Source organism: Pituophis catenifer, unplaced genomic scaffold, assembly GCF_029215685.1.
Source record: "Pituophis catenifer annectens isolate HBS135680 unplaced genomic scaffold, rPitCat1.0.hap2 SCAF_1, whole genome shotgun sequence".
Classification (NCBI taxonomy): Eukaryota; Metazoa; Chordata; class Lepidosauria; order Squamata; family Colubridae; genus Pituophis; species Pituophis catenifer.
The window spans coordinates 341607688-341633617 of record NW_027256881.1 but is presented as its reverse complement, the minus strand read 5'-3'; the positions used below and the strand labels follow the sequence as shown (position 1 = coordinate 341633617).

Genomic DNA, 25930 nt, shown 5'->3' with positions numbered 1-25930 from the left:
CCACCATAGGCATGAAAATTGGCTGGATGATTTTAGGATCAATTACCAGGAGACTATGAATTCTAATAGGTATAGGTATAGGTATATACATATACCTAATAGGTATATACCTATACCTAATAGGTATAGAAGCAGACTGGGTGACTTTGGGCCAATCACCAGGAGACATTGAGTTCTAGTCCCGCCTTAGGCATGAAAGCCAACTGGGTGACTTTGGGCCAATCACCAGGAGACGGTGAGTTCTAGTCCCACCTTAGGCATGAAAGCAACTGGGTGACTTTGGCCAATCACCAGGAGACGGTGAGTTCTAGTCCCACTTTAGGCATAAAAGCTGGCTGGGAGTGACTTTGGGCCAGTCCTTCTCTCTTAGCCCAACCCATCTCACAGGATTGTTGTGGGGAAAACAGGAGGAGGACGGAGTATTAAATATGCTTGCTGCCTTGAGTTATTTATAAGGTAAAAAAGGAGGGGTAAAAGTCTAATAAATAAGGAAATAAGCAAGCAAGCAAGCAATTTCTCCATTCCCGTTACAAGGAATCTAGGAAACTGGGCTCAACCAAACTCACTCCTAGGCCCTAGTTGCACACATGACAATTGTGAGACCAACGTTCTGGTTGCACCCATCACAATTGTGTGACAAATGTTCAGCACTTTAACTCTGAGGTGAGAACCTCAATGAAAAACTCAAATACTGTAGGTTTGTAAAGAAGAAGACAAAGTGTTCAAGCAACAAGGCTTGTTCTTTTCACTGTCTGCAAAACATGGCAAATTTTCACTTTTTTTCCCCCCAGGGGCTATTTCTTTGTTTTTCCAAAACTCCGAAATCCTCAACTGGTGTTGTCCAAGGACAGCCCGATTTGCACAGCTCCTGGCCCTGAAGGTTAACTTCTAGGAAGAGAAGATTAAAGACACCCATACAGCACTGCCGAAGGCTAAAACAACAAGGCTCCTCAGGAGAAAAATTGCTCACCTTTTTCGCCCCTGCCGGTTCAAGTCCAAGAGAGGGACAATGGCCTGGTACTGAGGTCCCACCATGATCTCCTAAAAGGGTGGGGGGAGGAGTAAAATGTGTAGATATTATAAGCGGAAGGACGCCATCTTTGAGGGCACAGTGGCTAAATTCCATCTGCAAAAGGGATACTTGTTTCCTTGACTGAAATCTCTGCCTAAGAAGCTTCAAGGGTACAGGTAATCCTCAATTTACAACCCCAATTGAGCTCCAAATTTCTTTCTTTTTTTTTTTTTTTGCAGTTTTTTTAAATACAATTTTTAAAACACACAGACAAACATACAATAATACATCTTTTCAGAACAGAGCATTGATCCGGTCATAAATTTGTTCAGTTTTTTTCGTTTCATTTTTAACACAATTTTGTATGTTCTATTTTTGCCATAACATTTATTTCTTAATCTTGGCTCACATATCTCAACTATTACCATCTTATCATAAGCATACTCATATTAAGATAATCAAAACAATTACCCTTCTATTAATCCACCTTAAATCTTAATTCAAATAATACCTCATAATACATTTCACAATTCTTACCCTAAATTCTCACTATTAACAGTACAGTTCAAACATATTTATGTTTCCGAATCTTATTTCAATTTCTAAAACTTCCCTACATTTTATTATTACTTCATATACTATTCATTAATTCTTGATTTGATTATTACTTCATCAAATTTAAATCTTATCTCTGATCTTAAAAATATACCAATTGAGCTCCAAATTCCTGTTGCTAAACAAGGCAATTGTTAAACAAGCCTCGTCCCATTTTTTTTTTAAATTTGATTTATATGCCTCCCTTCTCTGGAGACTCAGGGCGGCTTACAGTGTGTTAAGCAATAGCCTTCATCCTTTTGTATATTTATACAAAGTCAGCTTATTGCCCCCACAAACTGGGTCCTCAATTTACCTACCTTAGAAAGGATGGAAGGCTGAGTCAACCTTGAGCCTGGCGAGATTTGAACCTGCAGTAATTGCAGGCAGCTGGTCTTAATAACATTTTAACATTTTAGGACCTTTGTTGCCACAGCTGTTGCGCAAATCACTGCAGTTGTTCAGGGAATCATGTAGTTTTTAAGCGAATCTGGTGTCAACCCTGATGTGGCCTAACTTTGGCCATTTGCTGCCCTTGTAGCCTTTCCTATGAGAGTTTTAGTTTTCACATTGCTGCAGGGCTGACACAGCCTGGAGCTGAGGGGCAGGGAGGGGGGGTATAGAGCAGTGGTGGGATTCAGCCGGTTCTCTCCGGATCACACAAACCGGTAGCAGAGACTGCGGGAGGCTCCGCCCACCCGCCCGCACGTAATGCACGACTGTGCGTGCGCAGAAGGCCGTGCGCATGTGCAGAGATGGCGTGTGCGCTCACATTTGAGGACTGGTAGGGAAGGTAAGTGAATCCCACCTCTGGTATAGATAGCTGGGGTGCTGTAGCCAAAATAAAATTCTTTCCCCTGGGAATCAAGGACGTTTCTGCAGGTGTTCAGAAGGTGGAGACTGAGGTCACCTAGCAACTGGACTGTATGCTGATTGGGTCATGTGACTGGTGACTTATCTGAATTGGATACAAAACCGGCGGGAACGTAAGAGCTGGTTTTCCACCAAGCTTGTGCCAATATGATATGTCCCAATAAAATGTTCTTTGAGGACATTTTTTTTTGGGGGGGAGACAAACTTATTTGAATTGGATGCAAAACCGGCGGGAATTTAAGAGCTGGTTTTCCACCAAGCTTGTGCCAATATGATATGTCCCAATAAAATGTTCTTTGAGGACATTTTTTTGTGGGGGGGAGACAAACTTATTTGAATTGGATGCAAAACCGGCGGGAATTTAAGAGCTGGTTTTCCACCAAGCTTGTGCCAATATGATATGTCCCAATAAAATGTTCTTTGAGGACATTTTTTTGTGGGGGGGAGACAAACTTATTTGAATTGGATGCAAAACCGGCGGGAATTTAAGAGCTGGTTTTCCACCATGCTTGTGCCAATATGATATGTCCCAATAAAATGTTCTTTGAGGAATATGCCTGCCTCTGAGTTCTTATTGTTGGGGATGTATTACTTGGAACCTGTTGTGGCCCGCCAGCGGATCTGGAAGCAGATTCGGACAGTGAGGAGGTTGGGGAGGAACATGGGCCAGTCCTGGAGCCTGGGGATGGCTCTGATGAGGGCTCTGCATCGGAGGCAGAGAGGGGGCCAGGGCCATATGCCAGTTATCATTTGCCTTCGGAGTCAGACATCAGTGGGCAGACGAACAGCTGGGGCCTGTTCCCAGTGTGCGCATGCGCAGAGCTGCCAGGCGAAGGGAACAGCTAAGGAACAAGGGTCGACTCAGGAGTAAAGCCACAGGTGGACAGTGAATGGGCCCCTCCCAGAGGGAATAAAAGGGGAGCAAAAGAGGAGGGGAATTTGCAGGAGACAATTAGTTCATTATTGCATTCTTGCCAAGTATTGTGGTGTCTGAAAGATATCGGCCTGGCCACTCTCCAAGCCTGATAAAGGTCGGTCATTGTGAACTATCTTGAAAGACTTTGCTGGAGAGGAGTTCACTGTCAATTAAATAAAAGTGGTTTATCGGGATGAGGACTTGGCTTCGTGCTGCAGGGGAAGCCTAGGTCAGGACAGAACCTTGACATCTGGCTTCTCCCACTGACTTTGCTTGTCGGAAGCCGGCTGGGAAGGTCGCAAATGGCGATCAGGTGACCTTGGGACAGTACAACCGTCATAAATTCATGCCAGTTGCCAAGCGGCCGAGTTTGGATCACGTGACCACGAGGAGGCTGCAACGGTCGTAAGGGTGAAAAACGGCTGTAAGTCACTTTTTCAAGTCTAAGTCAACACCGAGCCTGGTGAGATTTGAACTACCAAATTGCAGTCAGCCGGCAGTCAGCAGAAGTAGCCTGCAGTACCGCACTCTAACCACTACACCAATGCAGCTCATAGTTAGAATGCAATATTGCAGGCTATTTCTGCCGACTGCCAGCAGTTTGGCAGTTCGAATCTCACCTGGCTCAAGGTTGACTCAGCAGCCTTCCATCCTTCTGAGGTCTGTAAAATGAGGACCCAGATTATTGGGGGCAAGATGCTGACTCTGTAAAACCGCTTAGAGAGGGCTGTGAAGCACTGTGAAGCGGTATATAAGTCTAAGTGTTATTCCTATTGCTATTCTGACGAGCAAAGTCACTGGGGAAGCTGGATTCACTTAATGACCATGTTACTATCTTAACAACTGCAGTGGTTCACTTAACAACTGAGGCAAGAAAGGTTGTAAAATGGGGCAAAATTCACTTAACAAATGTCTCACTTAATAACAGAAATTTTGGGCTGAATTGTGGTCGGACGTCGAGGACTACCTGTAATACAGACTTCCAACCCTAACCATAATCAGAAGTCACCTCGCTCTGAAAAGGGGAACTTAAATCATGTGATATCACTTGCAGGATTTCCACTGTGACCATCCATGAATAGAATAGAATAGAATAGAATAGAATAGAATAGAATAGAATAGAGTAGAGTAGAGTAGAGTAGAGTAGAGTAGAGTAGAGTAGAGTAGAGTAGAATAGAATAGAATAGAATAACAGAGTTTAAAGGGACCTTGGAGGTCTTCTAGTCCAACCCCCTGCTTAGGCAGGAAACCCTACACCACTTCAGACAAATGGTTGCCCAATCTCTTCTCAAAAACTTCCAGTGTTGGAGCATTTACAACTTCTGGAGGCAAGTTGTTCCACTGATTAATTGTTCTAATTGTCAGGAAATTTCTCCTGTCTCTTTTACGGCTTCCTTCTGAGCTACCTGGGGATACCTGGCTGTCAGGAACAGAGATAGATGGGCCTCTTAAGCCAACTTCTGCTGGCTGCTGAAAACACCAACAGCTTGAGCCTCAAATCTTCTCCGTGGAGTCTGAGCCAGAAAGCAGAATTTGCTGGGCGCCTGTGCTAATGAGGGAGGACAATTATGGGATGCCAAAGCCTTACCTTCTTGCAGTCATTAGGAGCGATGGAATCTTCTTCGGAGTCTTCAGCTGAGAAGGAAGCACAAGGGGAGGAACAAGGAACCTTGTCTCCATCTGCCACAAAATTAGCTTTGGGGGAAAGAAAAGACAAGATGACCTCTTTCCGATTTAAATTGAGAAAATTGGTCTCTGAGCTTCGTTGCTTTTTTTTTTTTTTACAGATGTTTCATGACCCAACTAGGGTCATGAAGCGAGTGGGGTTTGCTGAGAGCATGGGAGCTGAGAACAAATCTTACTGCTTTCTAGCACTGATGATGTTACTTAGTTGGGTTATAAGACGTCTGCAGGAAAACAACCAAGCTCAGAGACCACCAAGGACCTCACAGTTCAGCCCTGAGCTACACATTCGGTTTTGTCAACAATAAAGCAGAGAACAAGCAGAGGACACTTAACAACTGTTCTAAAGCCAATTAGCACAATTTGGAGTCAAACTGGATAATTATTTTGTCTACCGATGAAGTCACAAATATCGACTCTCTTTAGGTAGATATTATCTCTTTTTTTTTAAATCTTGATTTAGTCAATTTGCAACTTGATGTTTCTTCCAATAACTTTCATCCTTGATTCTGTAACAGTTCTATAGCTAATTGTATTTATAGTACAGTTTTTATGTTTTAATATTTTACTTGCAGATTGCACACAGAGTTGCTTTGGGAAGGAAATGGGCTGTTTTTAACACATGCACACACAAACACACACAGCACACACACAAAATTGTAAGCAGCTGTAATATTTTCCGCTACATCCTAGAACCGTGATGGTGAACCATGATGGTGAACACGTGCCACAGGTTACACGCAGAGCCATATCTCAGCTCCAGCACACATGCGTGCCCTGGCCAGCTGATTTTTGGGCCTCCCAGGCCCACTGGATATCAGGAGGCCGTTTTTGTCCTACCCAGGCTCTTAGAAAGGCTCTGGAGCCTGGGGAGGGCGAAAAATGGGCCTTCCGGTCCCACCGTGCCATCGTGTGCCAATAGCGGGGGTCGCGGGTGGGGTGTTGCACTCACATGCGTGGGGGGGCGGGGCACATTGAATTATGGGCGCCAACATGCGTGTGCGTGACCCCCCCTGCGTTCCCCCCGCTTTTGGCACACGATGGCAAAAAGGTTAGCCCTCACTGTCCTAGAATATAGAATATTCTACATACAGACGTATATTGAATTAACACTATAAAAAGGCGGATGAAGAAGTATATATCCAAAGCGTTCATCGTTTTTCTTTTATTAAAAAAAAAAAGACTATGCATCCCACTTTTAAAGTTTCCTCAACCCCAAATTTGCAAATTGTAGTTTTGGACTACAATTCCCATCCAACTGGCCACAGTGGTTGGATATTCCTTGGAAAAGTGATCCAATTCAGAAAACTTTGTCAGCGCCGTTTCTGTCAATGTTCTGCAATCTGGGTGACTTTCTTTCTATTACGTCTCATCCGTTACACATCTATAGGAGCACTTGGTTTGAAGCCTGCATATTACAGGTCTTTTCTCTCAAAGTACAGGAAGTCCTCGACTTACGACAGTTCGTTTAGTGACCGTTCAAAGTTACAACGGTGCTGAAAAAAAAAAAGGGACTTGTGGCTGTTTCCCACACTTACGTCCATCGCAGCATCCCCCAATGGTCACATGATCAAATTTCAGCTGCTTGACAACTGGTTCATATTTATGACGGTTGAAGTATCCCGGGGTCATGTTATATCCCCTTTGGAGTCCTTCTGACAAGCAAAGTCAATGGGGGGAAGCCAGATTTACTTAACAAGAGTGTTACAAGAGCCACGGTGGCACAGTGGTTAGAATGCAGTACTGCAGGCTACTTTTGCTGACTGTCAGCTGCCTGCAGTTTGGCAGTTTGATCCTGACCGGCTCAAGGTTGACTCAGCCTTCCGTCCTTCCGAGGTAGGTAAAATGAGGACCCAGATTGTTGGGGGCAAGAGGCTGACTCTGTAAACCACTTAAAGAGGGCTGTAAAGCACCATAAAGCAGTATATAAGTCTCCTTCCTTCTTCTCTCAAGAGTCCTGGTGGCACAGTGGTAAGAATGCAGCATTGCAGGCTGATTCTGCCCACTGCTAGCAGTTTGATCCTGACCAGCTCAAGGTGGACTCAGCCTTCCATCTTTCCGAGGTGGGTAAAATGAGGACCCAGATTGTTGGAAGGGCAAGAGGCTGACTCTGTAAACCGCTTAGAGAGGGCTGTAAAGCACCATAAAGCAGTATATAAGTCTCCTGCCTGCCTTCCTTCCTTCCTTCCTTCCTTCCTTCCTTCCTTCCTTCCTTCCTTCCTTCCTTCCTTCCTTCCTTCCTTCCTCTCTCAAGAGTCCTGGGGGCACAGTGGTAAGAATGCAGCATTGCAGGCTGATTCTGCCCACTGCTAGCAGTTTGATCCTGACCGGCTCAAGGTGGACTCAGCCTTCCATCCTTCTGAGGTGGGTAAAATGAGGACCCGGATTGTTGGAAGGGCAAGACGCTGACTCTGTAAACTGCTTAGAGAGGGCTGTAAAGCACCATAAAGCGGTATATAAGTCTCCTTCCTTCCTTCCTTCCTTCCTTCCTTCCTTCCTTCCTTCCTTCCTTCCTTCCTTCCTTCCTTCCTTCCTTCCTCTCTCAAGAGTCCTGGTGGCACGGTGGTAAGAATGCAGCATTGCAGGCTGATTCTGCCCACTGCTAGCAGTTTGATCCTGCACTACCTGCCTCTGTGGTCTCTTCCCCAAACCCCCATAACTTTAACCTTAAACTGTCTACTGTTGACCTCAGCCCATTCCTAAGAGGTCTGTAAGGGGCGTGCATAAGTGCACCAGCGTGCCTAGCGTCCCTGTCCTAATATTCCTTTTTTACCTGCTCTTTTCATGTATCCAATCCATGCTTATACTTATTACCTAATATGTTCTTGACAAATAAATAAATAAATCATGAGTATCTTGAGGGTCATTTGATCCCCTTTTGCGACCGTCTGACAAGCAAATTCAATGGGGGAAGCCAGATTTACTTAACAACCGTGTTACTTCCTTAGCAGTTGCGGTGATTCACTTAATAATCGTGGTGGCAAGAAAGGTCATACAATGGAGCAACGGAACAAATGTTTCGCTTAGCAACGAAAATTTTGCTTGTTGGAAGCTAGCTGGGAAGGTTGCCAGTGACGTCTGGATAGTGCAACTGTCCTAATTATGGATAAATACGGATGAGGAGCAAAACGTCTTCAAAGAAAAGCGAAGGAAGTCCAGTTGCCTCTTGAAAAAGCACCTTACGTGAGCGTTGAGTTTTGTATTGCTTGTGTATTTTGTTACCTGTCCAGGATTTCTTTTATATAAGGTATAAATCTGTATGGAGATTCTCAGCCATCCAGGTCATGGTTGTCCGGAAGGTGCTTTTTTCAAGAGGCAACTGGACTTTCTGGTTTTTCTTTGAAGATGTTTCGCTTCTCCTCCAAGAAGCCTCTTCAGCTCTGACTGGATTGGGGTGGGGTGGGGAAACGGAAGGATTTAGATCCCTTTGCAGACAGTTGGTCATTTGCATCGTTTTAGAGAATCAGTGAGGCCACTTGGAGGTTTATCTGTGTCTTCAGGGTCATCTGAGTGGTAGACTGGATACAGATGTCGTATCCCTTCCCCTTTTGTTGAGAGAGGGCTGTTCAATTTTGACATAAATGGCCTCTTTGATCCCTCTTTCAAACCACTCTCCAGATGGCCTCAACAACTCTCTAAAAAGGATGCAAATGACCAGCTGTCTGCAAGGAGTATCAATCCTTCCGTTCCCCACCATCCAGTCAGAGCTGAAGAAGCTTCTTGGATCAGAAGCGAAACATCTTCAAAAGAAAAAACCAGAAAAGTCCAGTTGCCTCTTGAAAAAAGCACTTTTGTAACATATAAAATTTTCAGTTTAAAAAAAAAAATCACAGCTGAAAGGGAAAAAAAAAAGATTTGTTTTTTCGGCTGAAGTAGAAACGAAACGGGAGGCATGCTGGAGACGTAAAGACGATTAATCCCAGGAAAGACGGAAATGGCCAATTTAGGCGAGATCATGAAGGGTAAGGATATTTCTATGACAACTGGGATCAGAAGAGTGAAAGCAATGGGTCTCCCTAGGAGCAACGCGTGGCTGCGAAAGCTGGACATTTAAGAAAGAATTAGAGGAGAAAGAAGACAGAACATCTCTGAATTATGGGTTACTAAGTTACCATGGACTTCAAGAAGAGTCAATCAATGGGGCCAAGAGGAAATAAAGGCTGACCATTATCCTGAGGAGACAATTAGCAAGCAGAATCTCACATATTATGGACATGTAATGCGAACAGATAACAGAAAATCTGCATCCAGTTTTGGTCGCCACGATGTAAAAAAGTTGTTGAGACTCTAGAAAGAGTGCAGAGAAGAGCAACAAAGATGATTAGGGGACTGGAGGCTAAAACATATGAAGAACGGTGGCAAGAACTGGGTATGTCTAGTTTAATGAAAAGAAGGACCAGGGGAGACATGATAGCAGTCTTCCAATATCTCAGGGGCTGCCCCAAAGAAGAGGGAGTCAAGCTATTCTCCAAAGCACCTGAGGGCAGGACAGGAAGCAATGGGTGGAAACTGATCAAGGAGAGAAGCAATTTAGAACTAAGGAGAAATTTCCTGACTGTTAGAACAATTAATCAGTGGAACAGAAGTTGTGAATGCTCCAACACTGGAAGTTTTTAAGAAGATGTTGGATAACCATTTGTCTGAAGTGGTGTAAGGTTTCCTGCCTAAGCAGGGGGTTGGACTAGAAGACCTCCAAGGTCCCTTCCAACTCTGTTATTCTATTCTATTCTATTCTATTCTATTCTATTCTATTCTATTCTATTCTATTCTATTCTATTCTATTCTATTCTATTCTATTCTATTCTATTCTATTCTATTCTACTCTACTCTACTCTACTCTACTCTACTCTATTCTAAAAACAGAGTTGGAAGGGACTTTGGAGGTCTTCTAGTCCAACTGCCAGCTCAGGAAGGAGACCTTACCATTCCAGATAAGCGCCTGTCCAATCTCTTCTTAAAAACCTCCAGTGTTGGAGCACCCATAACTTCTGGAGGAAAGCCATCCCACTGAGTAGTTAGCTTCCACCCATTGCTTCTTCAGGTCCTTTGGAGAACAGGCTGACCTCCTCTCCTTTGTGGCAGCCCCTTAGATATTGGGTGGGTTAGAAAAATACAGCGGTGATTGACATGCTTGAATGAAGGAGAAAGAAGGAAGGGCAAGACACTAAATAAGATGGATGAAGAAGATCAGAGATTTCTCTGGAACGTTTTCCTGTCGTTGAGCGAGACAGTCGTTAAGTGAGTTTTGCGACTTGTCTTGCCACAGTTGTTAAGTGAATCAGTGCAGTTGAGAAGTGAGTAAACTGGTTGTTAAGCGAACCCGGCTTCCCCATTGACTTTGCTTGTTAGGAGGTCGCAAAAGCGGATTGCGTGGCCCTGGGACACTGCAACCGTCACAAATATGAGGCAGTTGTCAAGCCTCCGAATTTTGCTCATGTGACCATAGGGATGTTGTAACTTTGAACGGTCACTAAATGAACTGTTGTAAGTCGAGGACAATCTGTAGACTACCGGAACAATCTTTGAGCCTGTTAAATAGGTTGCATGAATAAGGCCAGTACGGGTAGTCCTCGACCTACGACCACAAAATTCCTGTTACTAAGCAAAGTACTTGTTAAGTGATTTTCGCCTGATTTTATGACCAATTTTTATGACATTAATCCAGTTACGCCACAGCAAATTACTGAATTACTGCAGTTGTTAAGTGAATCACATGGTCATTAAGCTAATCCAATTTCTCTCATTGACTTTGCCTGATGGAAGCCTGCAGGGAAAGTTGCAAATAGTGATCATGTGTCCCCCGGGATGCTGCAACCGTCATAAATGTCTATGGAGATTCTCAGTCATCCAGGTCATGAATAGAATAGACTAGAATAGAATTGAATAGAATAGAAAATAGAATAGAAAATGAATAGAATAGAAAATAGAATAGAAAATAGAATAGAAAATGAATAGAATAGAATAGAAAATAGAATAGAAAATGAATAGAATAGAATAGAAAATAGAATAGAAAATAGAATAGAAAATAGAATAGAAAATGAATAGAATAGAATAGAAAATAGAATAGAAAATAGAATAGAAAATAGAATAGAAAATAGAATAGAATAGAATAGAAAATGAATAGAATAGAATAGAATAGAATAGAATAGAATAGAATAGAATAGAATAGAATAACAGAGTTGAAAGGGACCTTGGAGATCTTCTAGTCCAGCCCCTTGCTCAAGCAGGAGAACCTATACCAGGGATGGGCAACCTTTTCCGGACCGAGTGCTCAAAGTGCGTGTGTGCGTGCCCGAACCCCCAATGCACGCGGCCCCCATGCATGCGCCCCTCCCCTCCGCGCATGCATGTACGCCCTGCACATGCCCCACCCCGCTTCACATGCGCGTGTGCCCCCCCCACATGCCATCCACTCCCACCGCACAGCAGAGACCCGACAACCAGCTGGCTGGCGGGAGGCGCATGCGCAGCAAAGCTGAACTGGGGCGACGGCTGGCGTGCCCATAGACAGGGCGCTGCCATCATTGGCAGACCTATGCCGTTTCAGACAAGTGACTGTTAATAGTCTCTTCTTAAAAACCTCCAGGTTGTCCCAAAGGTGCTAGGCCCATAGACTTTTAGCTATGCCCTTTGGGATGAACACCCTTCCAATGGTGTGGGAGCATGAACGGATTTCCAGAAAAACTGCAGAATACAGGAACCATCAGTTTGAGATGCAGCCAACAGAGGCTCATCCCCAACAGCCTGTTGTGGTCCGCCAGGAGCCTGCGGAGCTGGTAGCGGAGTCGGACAGTGAGGAGGCTGGGGAGGAACATGGGCCAGTCCTGGAGTCTGGGGAAGGTCTGGACGAGGGCTCTGCGTCAGAGGCAGAGATGGGGCCAGGGCCATCTGGGGGTGATGCACGGACTCTGGAGCCTCCAGAGTCGGATAGCAGAAAGGCAGAGGAACAGGAGGAGCCTGTTCCTAGTGCACGCATGCGCAGAGCTGCCAGAAGGCACGAACAGTTAAAACAAAAGGGACGACTTGGGAGTAAGACCTGGAGATGATTGGCCCCTCCCATAAGGCTTAAAAGAGGAGCAAAGGCACGTGGGCCCTTTGCAGGAAAGCAACGTTGTTAATTCTGTTCCCAGTCGGCATCTCTGTTTGATTCTGGACTCTGTGTGGCTTTGCCAAGTAGGTCTTTGGCAGAGTGTCAAGGGAGATAAAGGTTGGCGATTATCCCAAAGGACTTTTTGCAACTAATTGGGACCTAGCTATGAATGAACGTAATTCACAGCTGTTGCAATAAAAGAGGTTTTTGCGACTACTCCGCCTGTCTTCAACAGTGAAGGGACATAGGGCAGAAAACATCCTGCAGCCAAGAAAGTTCCACACCCATTTGCACCGCTCAGGTGACCCTGAGGACACAGATAAACCTCTAAGTGGCCTCAGCGGCTCTCTAAAAAGGATGCAAATGATCAGCTCTCTGCAAGGAATATAAATCCTTCCATTCCCCACTATCCTGTTGTGGAAGCTTCTTGGATGAGAAGCGAAACATCTTCAAAAGAAAAACAAGTAGCCTCCTGAAAAAGCACCTTTTGGGACAACCATCATAAATTACACGCTGGTTGCCAGCGCTCCAATTTTGATCACATGACCATGGGGATGCTGCAATGAATGTAAATGTTGATGACCGGTTGTCAATCACTTCTTTGCAGGGCCTGCTCTAACTTTGAACAGTCGCTAAACGGATGGTTGTAAATCGAGGACGACCTGTGTGAAGAAGCGTGCTGGGGACAATCTCTTTTTTCGTGGTGTTGCAGCTGCCAATCTGCAGCCTGACGTACCACAAAGAGCCGAACGACTCCATCTTTCCTTTTGCCCACCTCTGCAAGTGTAGGAGATGCTCTTAATCAAACTTACAGCCGGTCTGATTGGGGAAGAGGTCTGATGCATCGTGAGAAGTGACCGAAGGCGTCAGGTCATCTGCCGAAGATTGCGTCTCCTCCTCTTCTTCTCCAGAAAGTAGATCCTTTGCTATCTGCTCCTTCATTCAACAATCAGAAAAAGAGATTTATTTTTTTTAAAAAAAGACAAGATTATGTAGAGTCAAAGATTGGGGTTGACGAGACTTAAAATCAAGGAGAAAGATGACACCGAATACTTTTTAACATGGGATTTGTTTTAGAATAGAATAGAATAGGAATACTTTATTGGCCAAGTGTGATTGGACACACCAGGAATTTGTCTTTGGTGCATATGCTCTCAGTGTACATAAAAGAAAAGATATATTCGTCAAGAATCATAAGGTACAACACTTAATGATAGTCATAGGGTACAAATAAGCAATCAAACCATACTAGGAAACGGTCAATATCAATCGTAAGGAGACCAGCAACAAGGTTACAGTCGTACAGTCATAAGTGGGAGGAGATGGGTGGTGGGAACGATGAGAAGATTAATAGTAGTGCAGACTTAGTCACTAGTTTGACAGTGTTGAGGGAATTATTTGTTTAGCAGAGAGATGGCGTTCAGGGAAAAACTGCAGCTATAGTTCCCTGCACCCGGAAACGCGTGACAGAAAATTCAGCTTTGAGGAATTTATCTCTTTGAATGGCCTGTGTATAAGGAAACCGTTCATTTGGTGGTGGGGGATTTGACCAAATACAGGTAGTCCTCAACTTACAACAGTTCGCTTAGTGGCCGTTCGAAGTTACGACGGCACTGAAAAAAGTGACTTCTGACCACTTTTCACTTATGACCGTTGCAGCATGTATGATTTACGTTTTGATGCTTGACAACTGTGTCAGATTTATGACGGTTGCAGGGTCCTGAGATCACGTGGGATCCCCTTCTGCCACCTTCTGACAAGCAAAGTCCAGGGAGGAACCCAGATTCGCTTAACAACCCTGTTACTAATTTAACAACTGCAGTGATTCCCTTAACAAATGTGGCAAGATAAGTTGTAAATTGGGGCAAGATTCACTTAACAAATTTCTCACTTAACAACTTGTTTGTTTGTTTTGTTTTATTAAATTTATATAAACTTAAACTTTGGGCTCAACTGCGGTCATAAATTGAGGACTACTTGTAATTCTGCAGACCTAACAAGGTTAATAGAATCAGGCAGAACTGGTGCACATTGGGTCTCCTTAATTAAACCAGGCCATCGGAAAGTCAGCCTTCTAAGTGATGGCAGGAGCCATGGTGACGCAGTGGTGAGAATGCAATATTGCAGGCTAACTCTGCTCACTGCCAGGAGTTCGATCCTGACTGGCTGAAGGTTGACTCAGCCTTCCATCCTTCCAAAGTCGGTAAAATGAGGAGCCAGATTGTTGGGGAGGCAAGATGCTGACTCTGTAAACTGCTTAGAGAGGGCTGTAAAGCACCGTGTGGCAATATATAAAATTTAAGTGCTATTGCTATTGGTGGCACCTGCATTTCGGAGTATTTCCTCAGAAATCTTTATAGCGTCCACCTTAAAGTCTTTAAGAGACATGGTTGCTCAGTGGCTAAGACGCTGAGCTTGTCGATCGAAAGGTTGGCAGTTCAGCGGTTCGAATCCCTAGTGCCGCGTAACAGGGTGAGCTCCTGTTACTAGTCCCAGCTTCTGCCAACCTAGCAGTTGCAAAAAATGCAAGTGGAAAAATAGGGACCACCTTTTGTGGGAAGGTAACAGCGTTCCATGCGCCTTTGGCATTTAGTCATGCAGGCCACATCACCACAGAGACGTCTTCAGACAACGCTGGCTATTCGGCTTTGAAACGGAGATGAACACTGCACCCTAGAGTCGGGAATGACTAGCACATATGTGCGAGGGGAACCTTTACCTTTACCTTACTAAGGTCTTTAAAAATTTGGGTGTTCTCTCAATCCTTGGAGTAGGCTGGTGGTGGACCTCAGTTGTTTGTTTATTATGATGTATAATATGTGGTCATTTTCGATACGTAGGTTTTTTTCTTTGTAATATTTTTTGCTTCTAGGTGTAAGCCGCCCAGAATTATTCTGGAGTCAGCCAGTCCCTAAATCTGTGTTTCTCAATCTTGGCAACTTTAAGACATGTGGACATGAGAACCGATGAAGCTTCTTGGATGAGAAACATCTTTATTTTATTTTCTTCCTTAAGAGGGAAACAAATCACAGTCCAATTGTCTTTTGAAAAAGCACTTTTGAGACAACTATGACCTGGATGATTGAGAATCTTCAGAGACAAGTGTGGACTTCAACTCCTAGAATTCCCCAGCCAGCACAGTTGACTGTGGAGTTCCGGGTATAAAACTGCACGCATCTTAAAATTGCCGAGGTTGCAAAACACTGATCTAAATACTTATATACTTATACTTTGTTTACTTGGCCAAGTGTGGTTAGACATAGAAGGAATTTTGTCTCTGGTACAGAAGCACTCGGCATACTTGCAAAATAACAGAATATAACAGTAATACTAAAATGTACAACCAATAAAGAGAGAGAGGTAAAAAATAACAAAAGGGATAAATAATAATATTGCAGTCATCCCCTAAAGATAAATATACATATGCATTAGACAAAAAACGTAGCAGTCACTGTATTTTATCATCTGCGAAAGATTTAGCACGTAATAATAAATCTAAATCTAGCACATAACCATAAATGATAATACTGTAACAGACTACAGACAACGGCAGTGCAAAGTAGCAACAATTGGTGCATTGAAAGATCTGCAAGAAATACCATTTGCCTGCAAGCAAGAAGTGGTGGGACCATAAAATAGAGAAATAGAAAATGAAGACGCTAAAGTACTTTAGAATTCAGACTGAGAGACACCTGCCACAACAATACCCCAGACTTATCAACTGTCAATACGAAAGTTTGAAAAGTGAACGTGGCAGTGCCTGGGGACAGCAGAAAAGTAGACAACACCTGGAGAAGATAACAAAATACGAAGACCTGCAAATAGAAGCAGGGCAACTGTGGAAAAAGAAAGCAAAGGTAGGACCAATAGCGATAGGCATCTTGGGTGCAATCTCAAAACATCTGAAGCAGTATTTGAACACCATCGGCATTGATAAAATCTCCATCAGTCAATTGCAAAAGGCAGTTTGACTCGAACAGATGACATCCTGCGACGAGTCCTTGAAGACCATCAAATATCCACATCTGCCTATCTCAGGTCCTTGGGAAGGACTTGATAGGTGAATAAAAAATGCCAAGTCCAATATGAACATCTGGCTGACTGTGTGACGAACCATACTAATACTTACTAACTACTGGAGAGAGCAAAATGGCCTACAAGAAAAACCAAATGAAGAACAGAATGGAGGCAAGAATGGAGACATTTAAAAAAAAAAAACAGCAAGAAAAGCAGATAATAACAAGACCTGGCAATGGCTAAGAGCAGGGAAGTTGAAGAAAGAGACTTGAGGGAGTAATTTTGGCTGCAGAAGACCAAGCCTTTTTTTTAAAAAAAAATATTTTTAAACAAACAATTCACCATTAATCAATCAGTGTAACATCTTGGTACAAACTTTTTTCATCATATTCAACATTTATCATCATTTTCTTAGTTAGTACATATTTATCTTTCCTCTTACATTTAAACTTAATGTACTACAACATATTTTCCCCATATTTCTTATTTTTACATTGCCTATATTCAGTCTCTATCCATTGATAAAATTGCCCCCCATATGTTGTAATATTCCGATTCTTCCTTCCCTCTAATTGCTAATGTTAATCTACTCATTTCTGCACATTCTAATATTTTCTTAATTAGCTCTCCCTTTGTAGGAATTTTTTTTTGCTTTCCAATTTTGTGCAAATATTATATTGCTTAACGCACTGTAAGCCGCCCTGAGTCTCCGGAGAAGGGCGGCATATAAATCAAATTAAAAAAAAAAAAATACCATTCTTGCTGCCGTTATTACATGTATAATCAAATATGTATTTTCTTTACACATGAAAATAAAAATGACACAGCAACACATTAATCTTAAATTGCAACTGTTCCTTTTGAGGATCTTACTGGAGAAATTTAGTAAAGACCAAGCCTTAAGGAGACAGGAATACAAAGCCAGAATGGAGAAGACAGCAACAGACAGCAAGTGCTGCCTATGCAAAGAAGCTGCGGAAACAGTGGACCACCTGGTAAGCTGCTGCAAGAAGATCGCACAGACCGACTACAAGCAGCGGCATGACAAAGTAGCAACAATGGTGCATTGGAAGATCTGTAAGAAATATTGTTTGCCTGCAAGCAAGAACTGGTGGGACCATAAAATAGAGAAAGTCATAGAAAATGAAGAAGTTAGAATTGTTCTGGGACTTTAGAATTCAAACAGACCTGCCACATAACACCCCAGACTTAACAATTGTCGATAAGAAAGACAAAAAAGCTTGGATAGTGGACGTAAGAGACAGCAGAGTAGAAGAGAAATACAAAGATCTACAAATAGGAATAGAACAATTGTGGCAAAGGCAAGCAAGGGTAATGCCAATAGTAATAGGCGCCTTGGGTGCAATCCCAAAACAACTGGAGCACCCCTTGAACACCATTGGCATTGACAAATTTGCCATTAGTCAATTGCAGAAAGCGGTTTTACTTGGAAGAACTTCCATCCTGCGATGATATCTGTAACACTGTCAAACATCCAGATCTATCTATCCCAGGTCCATGGTAAGGACTCAATAGGTAGACAAAAACGCCCAATCCAGTCTGAACAGAATGTGCGATGATCAATAACAACAATAATAATAATTGAAGTTGAGCGATTGCGGAGGAAGAAATCAATGGTTTTACAATAGTAATAGGAGCCCTTGGAGCAATACCCAAAGGGCAGCCTAGATACATGAAAATTTTGAATTTATCATACCTGAATATCCTGACTTTGCAAAAAAAACCCCACCTTACATGGAACTGCCTATATAGCCAGACGTTACCTTAACTGCTCTTCGGTTCTTGGTTAGGACTTGAACTGTTAAGTTTTTACCAGTCCCAGACTGTGAATCGAACTGAAGATTAAATCTTAAATAATAATAATAATAATAAAGTGCAGGCTTTTTTGTGCTCAAGTCTGCAAGTTATTCAAAACTATTAAGGAACACGTAAGCCTCGCCTACAAAAAGCAGAGACACCTCTTTACTGTTGGAGGACCGGCTTCTGAGTGCAGCAAATCCCAGTTTTCTTCTTGGCATCTCCGGGGAGCAAGTATCAGCTAGCAATCCGCGAGAAAGATCTCCTCTTTATGAAATAACTGGAAAAAAAAATTCTGCTTGTCCTTCGCTTTAACAAAGAAGCGATAGACTCAAGAAGGTCAAAGGCAGACAGATGGCCCTGGAAGTTCATAACATTCAGTGAGGTGTTGGTGGGTTGGACCAACATGCTAGCCTAAGCTCAAATGGCTTTAAAGTAATCGGCAGCTCGGTGTATTGCGAGAAGAAGCTATGATGTTAAGCCACACTAACGGTTTACTACTTTGGGCACTGCATGTCATGTGAACACAGCAACTGTGTTGAGATAAGTTTAGGACGACTATTTAAGGAAGAGAGAGTCAGTCTGGTGTAGTGATTAAGGCGCGAGGCTAGAAGCGGGAGACTGGAAGTTCTAGTCGCATCCTAGCCATGAAAGTCAACCGGGTGACTTTGGGCCAATCACCAGGAGACGGTGAGTTCCAGTCCTGCCTTAGCCAGGAATGCCAGCTAGGTGACTTTGTGCAATATGAGTTCTAGTACCACCTTAGCCACGAAAGCTGGCTGGGGGACTTTGGGCCAATCACCAGGAGACAGTGAGTTCTAGTCCCACCTTAGCCAGGATAGCCAGCTAGGTGACTTTAGGCCAATCACCAGGAGGCGGTGAGTTCTAGTCCCACCGTAGCCACGAAAGCCAGCTAGGTGACGTTAGGCCAATCACCAGGAGATGGTGAGTTCTAGTCCCACCTTAGCCAGGAAAACCAGCTGGGTGACTTTAGGCCAATCACCAGGAGATGGTGAGTTCTAGTCCTACCTTAGCCAGGAAAGCCAGCTGGGTGACTTTGGGCTAATCACCAGGAGACAGTGAGTTCTAGTCCCACCTTAACCATGAAAGCTGGCTGGGAGACTTTGGGCCAATCACCAGGAGACAGTGAGTTCTAGTCCCACCTTAGCCAGGAAAGCCAGCTGGGGGACTTTGGGCCAATCACCAGGAGACAGTGAGTTCTAGTCCCACCTTAGCCAGGAAAGCCAGCTAGGTGACGTTAGGCCAATTACCAGGAGACAGTGAGTTCTAGTCCCACCTTAGCCAGGAAAGCCAGCTAGGTGACTTTAGGCCAATCACCAGGAGTCAGTGTGTTCTAGTCCCACCTTAACCATGAAAGCTGGCTGGGAGACTTTGGGCCAATCACCAGGAGACAGTGAGTTCTAGTCCCACCTTAGCCAGGAAAGCCAGCTGGGGGACTTTGGGCCAATCACCAGGAGACAGTGAGTTCTAGTCCCACCTTAGCCAGGAAAGCCAGCTGGGTGACAGTGGGTCAGTCACACTCTCTCTCAATCCAACTTGCTTCACAGGGTTGTTGTTGTTGTGGGGGAAATAGGAGGAGGACAGTCTGGTAGGTATGTTTGCCATCTTGAGTTATTTGTAAAAATAATAAAACGGGATAGAAATGACATAACAAATTAAAATCCAGGAGAATCAAATTCTACCACATCCGTCTCAACCTGGGCGCCCCACCGGACAAGGCAGTGTGGATCATCCCCTACCTTATCCAGGGTCATGTCTGGAAGGTTGGGCGTAGCATCGTTGCTCTCACTCTCCTGCTCAGAGATGGCGTCAGAAGCCTCATAGCCGTACAGGGCCAGCAGCTCTTCAAAGGGCATCTCACTGTTCTGAGCCACAAGACAAGAGTAATAATACTTACCTTCAGTTCTGGCAATGGGGAACTTGCAAATCAGCAGCACGATATATAGGAACATAAGAGGTAGCCCTTGACTTAACAACCATTCGTTTAGTGACAGAAACTTTGGGCTCAATTGTGGTCGTAGGCTGAGGACTGCTTGTATTCAAATTATAGAAGATTAGCTGAATTACCCGTGCTGTGTTACAAAACTATATGATTGGGCTTGATAAATCGACACTTAAGAATCCAGTCTCTCCTTGAAGGGTGATATAAAGCTCCCACAACTTCTGAAGGCAACTTCTGTTCCACTGGTTGATTGTTCTCGCTGTCAGAAAATTTCTCCTTATTTCCAGGTTGAATATCTCTCCTTATTCAGTTTCCATCCATTATTCCTTGTCTGGCCTTCGGGTGCTTTGGAAAATAGCTTGACCCCCTCCTCTCTGTGGCAGCCCCTCAGATATTGGAAGACTGCTATCATGTCTCCCCTGGTCCTTCTCTTCACTAGACTAGCCATGCCCAGTTCCTGCAACCGTTCATCGTATGTTTTAATCTCCAGACCCCTAATCATCCTGGTTGCTCTTCTCTGCACTTTTTCTAGAGTCTCAACATCTTTTTTATAGTGTGGTGACCAAAACTGGATGCAGTACTCTAGGTGTGGTCTTACTAAGGCTTTATAGAGTGGTATTAGTACCTTACTTGATCTTGACTGTATCCCTCTGTTAATGCAGTTTTAGGATTGTATTGGCTTTTTTGGCTGCCGCCGCACACTGCTGCCTCATATTTAGCTGGTTGTCCACTAAGACTCCAAGATCCCTCTCACAGTCACTGCTATTAAGCCTGGTTTCACCCAGTTTATATGTGTGCTTTTTCTTGCCTAAGTGTAAGACTTTACTTTTCTCTACATTGAATTTCATTTGTTAGATAGGGCCCACTGTTCGAGTCTGTCAAGATCCATCTGGATCTTGAACCTACCATCTAGAGCCGTGATGGCGAGCCTATGGCACGCGTGCCCAAGGTGGCACGCAGAGCCATCTTTCCAGGCACGCGAGCTGTCGCCCACCTCACCTGCAGCTGCGCATGTGCGCACGCCCCAGCTGGTGTCCAGGCCTCCGGTGCGCATGTGTGCAATTCAGGAGACCCAGCTGGTTTTCAGAGCTCTCCTGCGCATAAGCATGCATTTGCTCATGCGTGGGAGAGTACATGCGTAAATGGCATTCACACATGTGCATTGCCATGCGTGAAAACCACATGCATGCGCAGATGATGCAATTGCACGCGGAGCACACGGAGGGAGCCACGTGAAAGCCGCACGCATGCGCAGAGGGTGTGGTTGCACACGCAGCGCAGGGGGCCGTGAAACCTGTGTGGATGCATAGATGGTGCGGTTGTGTGCGCAGCACATGGGGAGAAGCCGTGCGTTAGCGCGGGTAGCACGCGTGCATGCAAAGCACCTGAAGCGAGTTTCTGTTCGGCACTTGGTGAGTAAAAGATTCGCCACCACTGATCTAGGGTGTGGGCTATTCCTGCCAGCTTAGTACCATCTGCAAATTTGGTAAGTTCCCCTTCTATTCCCTCGTCTAAGTCATTTATGAAGAAGTTATTGAAGAGTACTGGGTGTCAACTCTCAAAATGACTCTAGCTGAAGCCATATTTCATTGCAGATGACACTGAAGTCATTGCAGATGACACCAAGCTGGCAGGAATAGCCAACACTCCAGAAGATAGGCTCAAGATAAAGAAGGATCTTGACAGACTTGAACATTGGGTGCTATCTAACAACAGAGCCAGTGCAGTACAGTGGACTAAAGCACTGTTATTAACATCTATTAACATCTGCTGCTTGCAGTTACTGCAAGTTCAAATCTCACCAGGCTCAAGGTTGACTCAGCCTTCCATCCTTTCAAAGGTAGATGAAATGAGGACCCAGATTGTGGGGGCAATAAGCTGACTTTGTATAAATATACAAAAGTATGAAGGCTATTGCTTAACGCATTGTAAGCCGCCCTGAGTCTCCGGAGAAGGGCGGCATATAAATTAAAGCCAAAATAAAAAATAAAAAATGAAATTCAACGGTGAAAAAAGGAAGGTTCTACATTTAGGCAAGAAAAACAAAATGCACAGGTACTGTATATGTGGTACCTTGCTCAACAGTAGTAACTGTGAGAGGGATCTTGGAGTCCTAGTGGACAACCATTTAGATATGAGCCAGCCGTGTGCAGCAGCTGCCAAAAAAGCCAACACAGTTCTAGGATGCATCAGCAGAGGGAGAGAATGAAGATCACGCAAAGTGTTAATACCACTTTATAAAGCCTTGGTAAGGCCACACTTGGAATTCAGCATCCGGTTTTGGTTGCCACGGTGTAAAAAAGATGTTAAGACTCTAGAAAGAGTGCAGAGAAGAGCAACAAAGATGATTACGGGACTGGAGGCTAAAACATATGAAGAACGGTTGCAGGAACTGGGTATGTCTAGTTTAATGAAGAGAAGGACTAGGGGAGACATGATAGCAGTCTTCCAATATCTCAGGGGCTGCCACAAAGAAGAGGGAGTCAAGCTATTCTCCAAAGCACACAAAGACAGGCCAAGAAGCAATGGGTGGAAACTAATCAAGGAGAGAAGCAACTTAGAACTAAGGAGAAATTTCCTGACAGTTAAAACAATTAATCAGTGGAACAACTTGCCTGCAGAAGTTGGGAATGCCCCAACACTGGAAATTTTTAAGAAGATGTTGGATAACCATTTGTCTGAAGTCATGTAGGGTTTCCTGCCTGGGCAGGGGGTTGGACTAGAAGACCTCCAAGGTCCCTTCCAACTCTGTTATTCTATTCTATTCATATTTTTCTTGCTTCGTTTCTGAGTTGCCATACATGGGGAGGGTTTGGGGGGGGAGGAGGACTTATGGAATGTAGGATGCTTTCCTCCAATGTGCCAGACATAACAAAGATAAGGCTCCTGAGAACCAAGGTCAGATCAATGTGCCCTGGTAACAGCAGGAGGGAGTGCTGAGAAGTTCATCACCCGCTTGGTTGGCTAACGTGACCTGTGACACAAAGGGTGTGTTTGTGTGTGTGTGTGGACAGTATCTATTGTTTAATTATACCAAAAACACGGGAATTATTCAGTGTTGGTTTTACATTTGACCGTGCTGATATGATGTACCCAATAAACAGGGTTTTGGAAGAGGCCTATAGGCCTCAGAGTCTTGAATTGCCATTACTCGGAACCACGACATTGGGCCTAAGACGGAACCTTGTGGTACCCTCCTTGCAGTCACATGACCACATTTTGAACCGCAACCGTGTTGTGGTGGAATCCCCTGGCTAAAGAGAAAGAGGAATAAAGAGGTGGTCTACTTTACAGTCACTCATGGAAGAAAACAGCAGAGGCCAGACTACAGGTAGTCCTCAACTTACAACTACAACTGAGCCCAACATTTCTGTTGCTAAGGGAAACATTGAATTTTGCCACCATTTCCCGACCTTTCTTTTCCACAGTTGTTAACTGCATCACTTTTCAGTTCAATCTAAAGTGGTATTCGAGCAGCCCCAATTTCCTAATTATCTTTATTCTCATTCTTTTCTGAGAAAAAATGATTTATGTCCATTTTTCAGAGTTACAACCTTTGTAGCATCCCCATGATCACGTGATCAAAATTCAGAAGTTGGCAACCGGTTCATATTTATGACGGTTGCAGTGACCTGGGGTCACGGGATCCCCTTTTTGCGACCTTCTGATAAACAACGTCAATGGGGAAGCCGGATTCACTTTACAACTGAACCGACTTCAGGGTCGTAAAATGGGGCAAAACTCACTTAACAAATGTCTCACTTAACCCCAGAAATATTGAGGCTCAATTGTGGTCGTAAGTCGAGGACTACTTGCATACTATTGTGCAAAAGTAAAAAAGTCGAGGTTGTAAATATTATTGTCAGGGTTCCAAGTAACACACCGAACGAAAGAAGACTCCGAGGCTAGAAGTTCCTCAAAGTTTATTAGAGATGTCATATTGGCACATCTGGGAAAACCCGAATCTGAAAGCTTCCAAGTTTTCCCCACCCAAAGGAAAGTCCAAGTCCTTTCCCCTGCACCCACATCTCCATCACGTGGCCCAATCAATGCACCGTCCCAACTGGAGATGCCTCCCAGTCACACTACTCCAGATGGAGGGCAAGCTGTCCTTGACTCTCAAAGAAAAGAATGTTATTATGGCTAGATATCTCCCAAACTCCATGCAATCCCCACAGCACTAAATGTGGCAGCCCTGAAGATCCAAAGAAAAAGATGGCTTCCAGGACTGACAATTATATTCTACTATGCTAAAAAGAGTTGGAAATTAATGCTTCTTCCCCCCCCCTTCCTACCCCACATCGTCTCTTCTTCCCTTTGTCTCTCCCCTAGTTTTCCATAACTTTTGATTTTCGTTTGTATTTTATATTTTGATAAACTAATAAAATTTATTAGCTGGGCCTGGTGGCTCAGCAGACTAAAAGCATTGTGATTAACATCAGCTGTCTGCAATTACTGTAAGTTCGAATCTCACCAGGCTCAAGGTTGACTCAGCCTTCCATCCTTTCTAAGGTAGGTAAAACGAGGACCCAATTTGTGGGGGCAATAAGCTGACTTTGTATAAATATACAAAAGTATGAAGGCTATTGCTTAACGCATTTTAAGCCGCCCTGAGTTTCCGGAGAAGGGTGGCATATAAATCAAATTTAAAAAAAAAATTGAAAAAACTGAAAGAAGATAATCACGGTTTATGACGTTAATTGCCAGGCTCAGTTATGGTCAGTTAGCTTATCTGAATAAGTCAGCAGAGCTACCTGTATGTACTTGTGTACATACACAAGTATGTTTTTGGAGGCTAAAACATACAAAGTTTTCAACATGCTCAAAAACCTAAATCCTCTTGAAAAAAGCACCTTTGGGACAACCTTGACCTGGATGACTGAGAATCTCCTTAGATCTTCCCTGGGTAAGCAAAGAAGATGAAAGAATAGACCTCCAAGCCCCTTACCTGGGCGGCATTGAAACTCTTCTCTATCTCTTCCAAAGGCTTCGCTTTCTCCTCTGCGTGGTCTGGCTCCTCGTCGGCCTCCTCCGTTTTTTCCTGTACTCCGTAGTTCTGGGACAGGATCTCAGCCAGGTTGAATCGATGGTCAGCTGAGCCCATAGACACCACTGTGTGGATTTTTTGTGGGGGGAGGGCAAGAAAGGGGAAAAAAGGTTACCGTTAGCCACTTGAGAACTGAATTTGATTTGCTTATTTTTTTTTTAAATAAAGTTTATTTTCATTTTTAAAAATACAATACTTTACATATATACATACAAGGTTATTATTGCAACTAACGTACACAAATCTGCGCCTATACCACTAATAAAATCTATTGATTTGGAAAATTACAGAATGCGCAGAGGCAGACCGGTTAACAAAATTACTTAGGAACCAAAAGGATTCTGATTATTACAAATGTTGGAATTTATGGTATAATTAGGTGAAAGAAAAGAGAGAGAAATGAAATGGATTGATTTGCTTATTTATAAAATTTATAGGGCGCACATTTTACCTCAAAGTGTAAACACCCGAATACACCTGAGATCCATCTAGATTTCATCACTTTATACCGATAGCCTATGACCAAAATTTCCATTGCTAACGAAGACATTTATTAAGTGAATTTTCCGCCATTTTCTGACCTTCCTTGCCACAGTTGTTAAGTGAATTGCTGCAGTTATTAAGATATTAACACGGTTGTTAAGTGAATCTGGCTTCCCCATTGACTTGGCTTTGTCACATGGGGATCACATGACACTGGGACATGCAACCGTCATAAATACACGCCAGTTGCTGAATTCTGATCACTTGACCATGGAGATGCTGCAATGGTCATAAAGGTGAAAAACATTGTAAGTCCCTTTTTTCAGTGCCATTGTAACGCTGAACGGTCACTTAAAGGAATGGTTGTTAGTCGAGGACTAGCTGTAGAAGGATCATGAGGATGAAGGTAAACACAACTTTACTTTACTTTACTT

At 43.7% G+C, this 25930-nt stretch overlaps 1 protein-coding gene across 1 annotated transcript in view; it reads right to left on the bottom strand.

The window, feature by feature from the left end:
- The window catches only part of MIER2 (MIER family member 2), a 41901-nt gene extending 16823 nt beyond the window's left edge, over nucleotides 1-25078 (bottom strand). The window contains exons 1-5 of the mRNA XM_070931874.1: nucleotides 24915-25078; nucleotides 19764-19889; nucleotides 12981-13104; nucleotides 4984-5090; nucleotides 974-1041 (exon numbers count right to left, since the gene is read on the bottom strand). Coding sequence (XP_070787975.1) covers nucleotides 974-1041; nucleotides 4984-5090; nucleotides 12981-13104; nucleotides 19764-19889; nucleotides 24915-25070 — 581 coding nt within the window. The 5' untranslated portion in view covers nucleotides 25071-25078. The remainder of the gene's footprint in view (nucleotides 1-973; nucleotides 1042-4983; nucleotides 5091-12980; nucleotides 13105-19763; nucleotides 19890-24914) is intronic.
- Nucleotides 25079-25930: the final 852 nt, after the last annotated feature.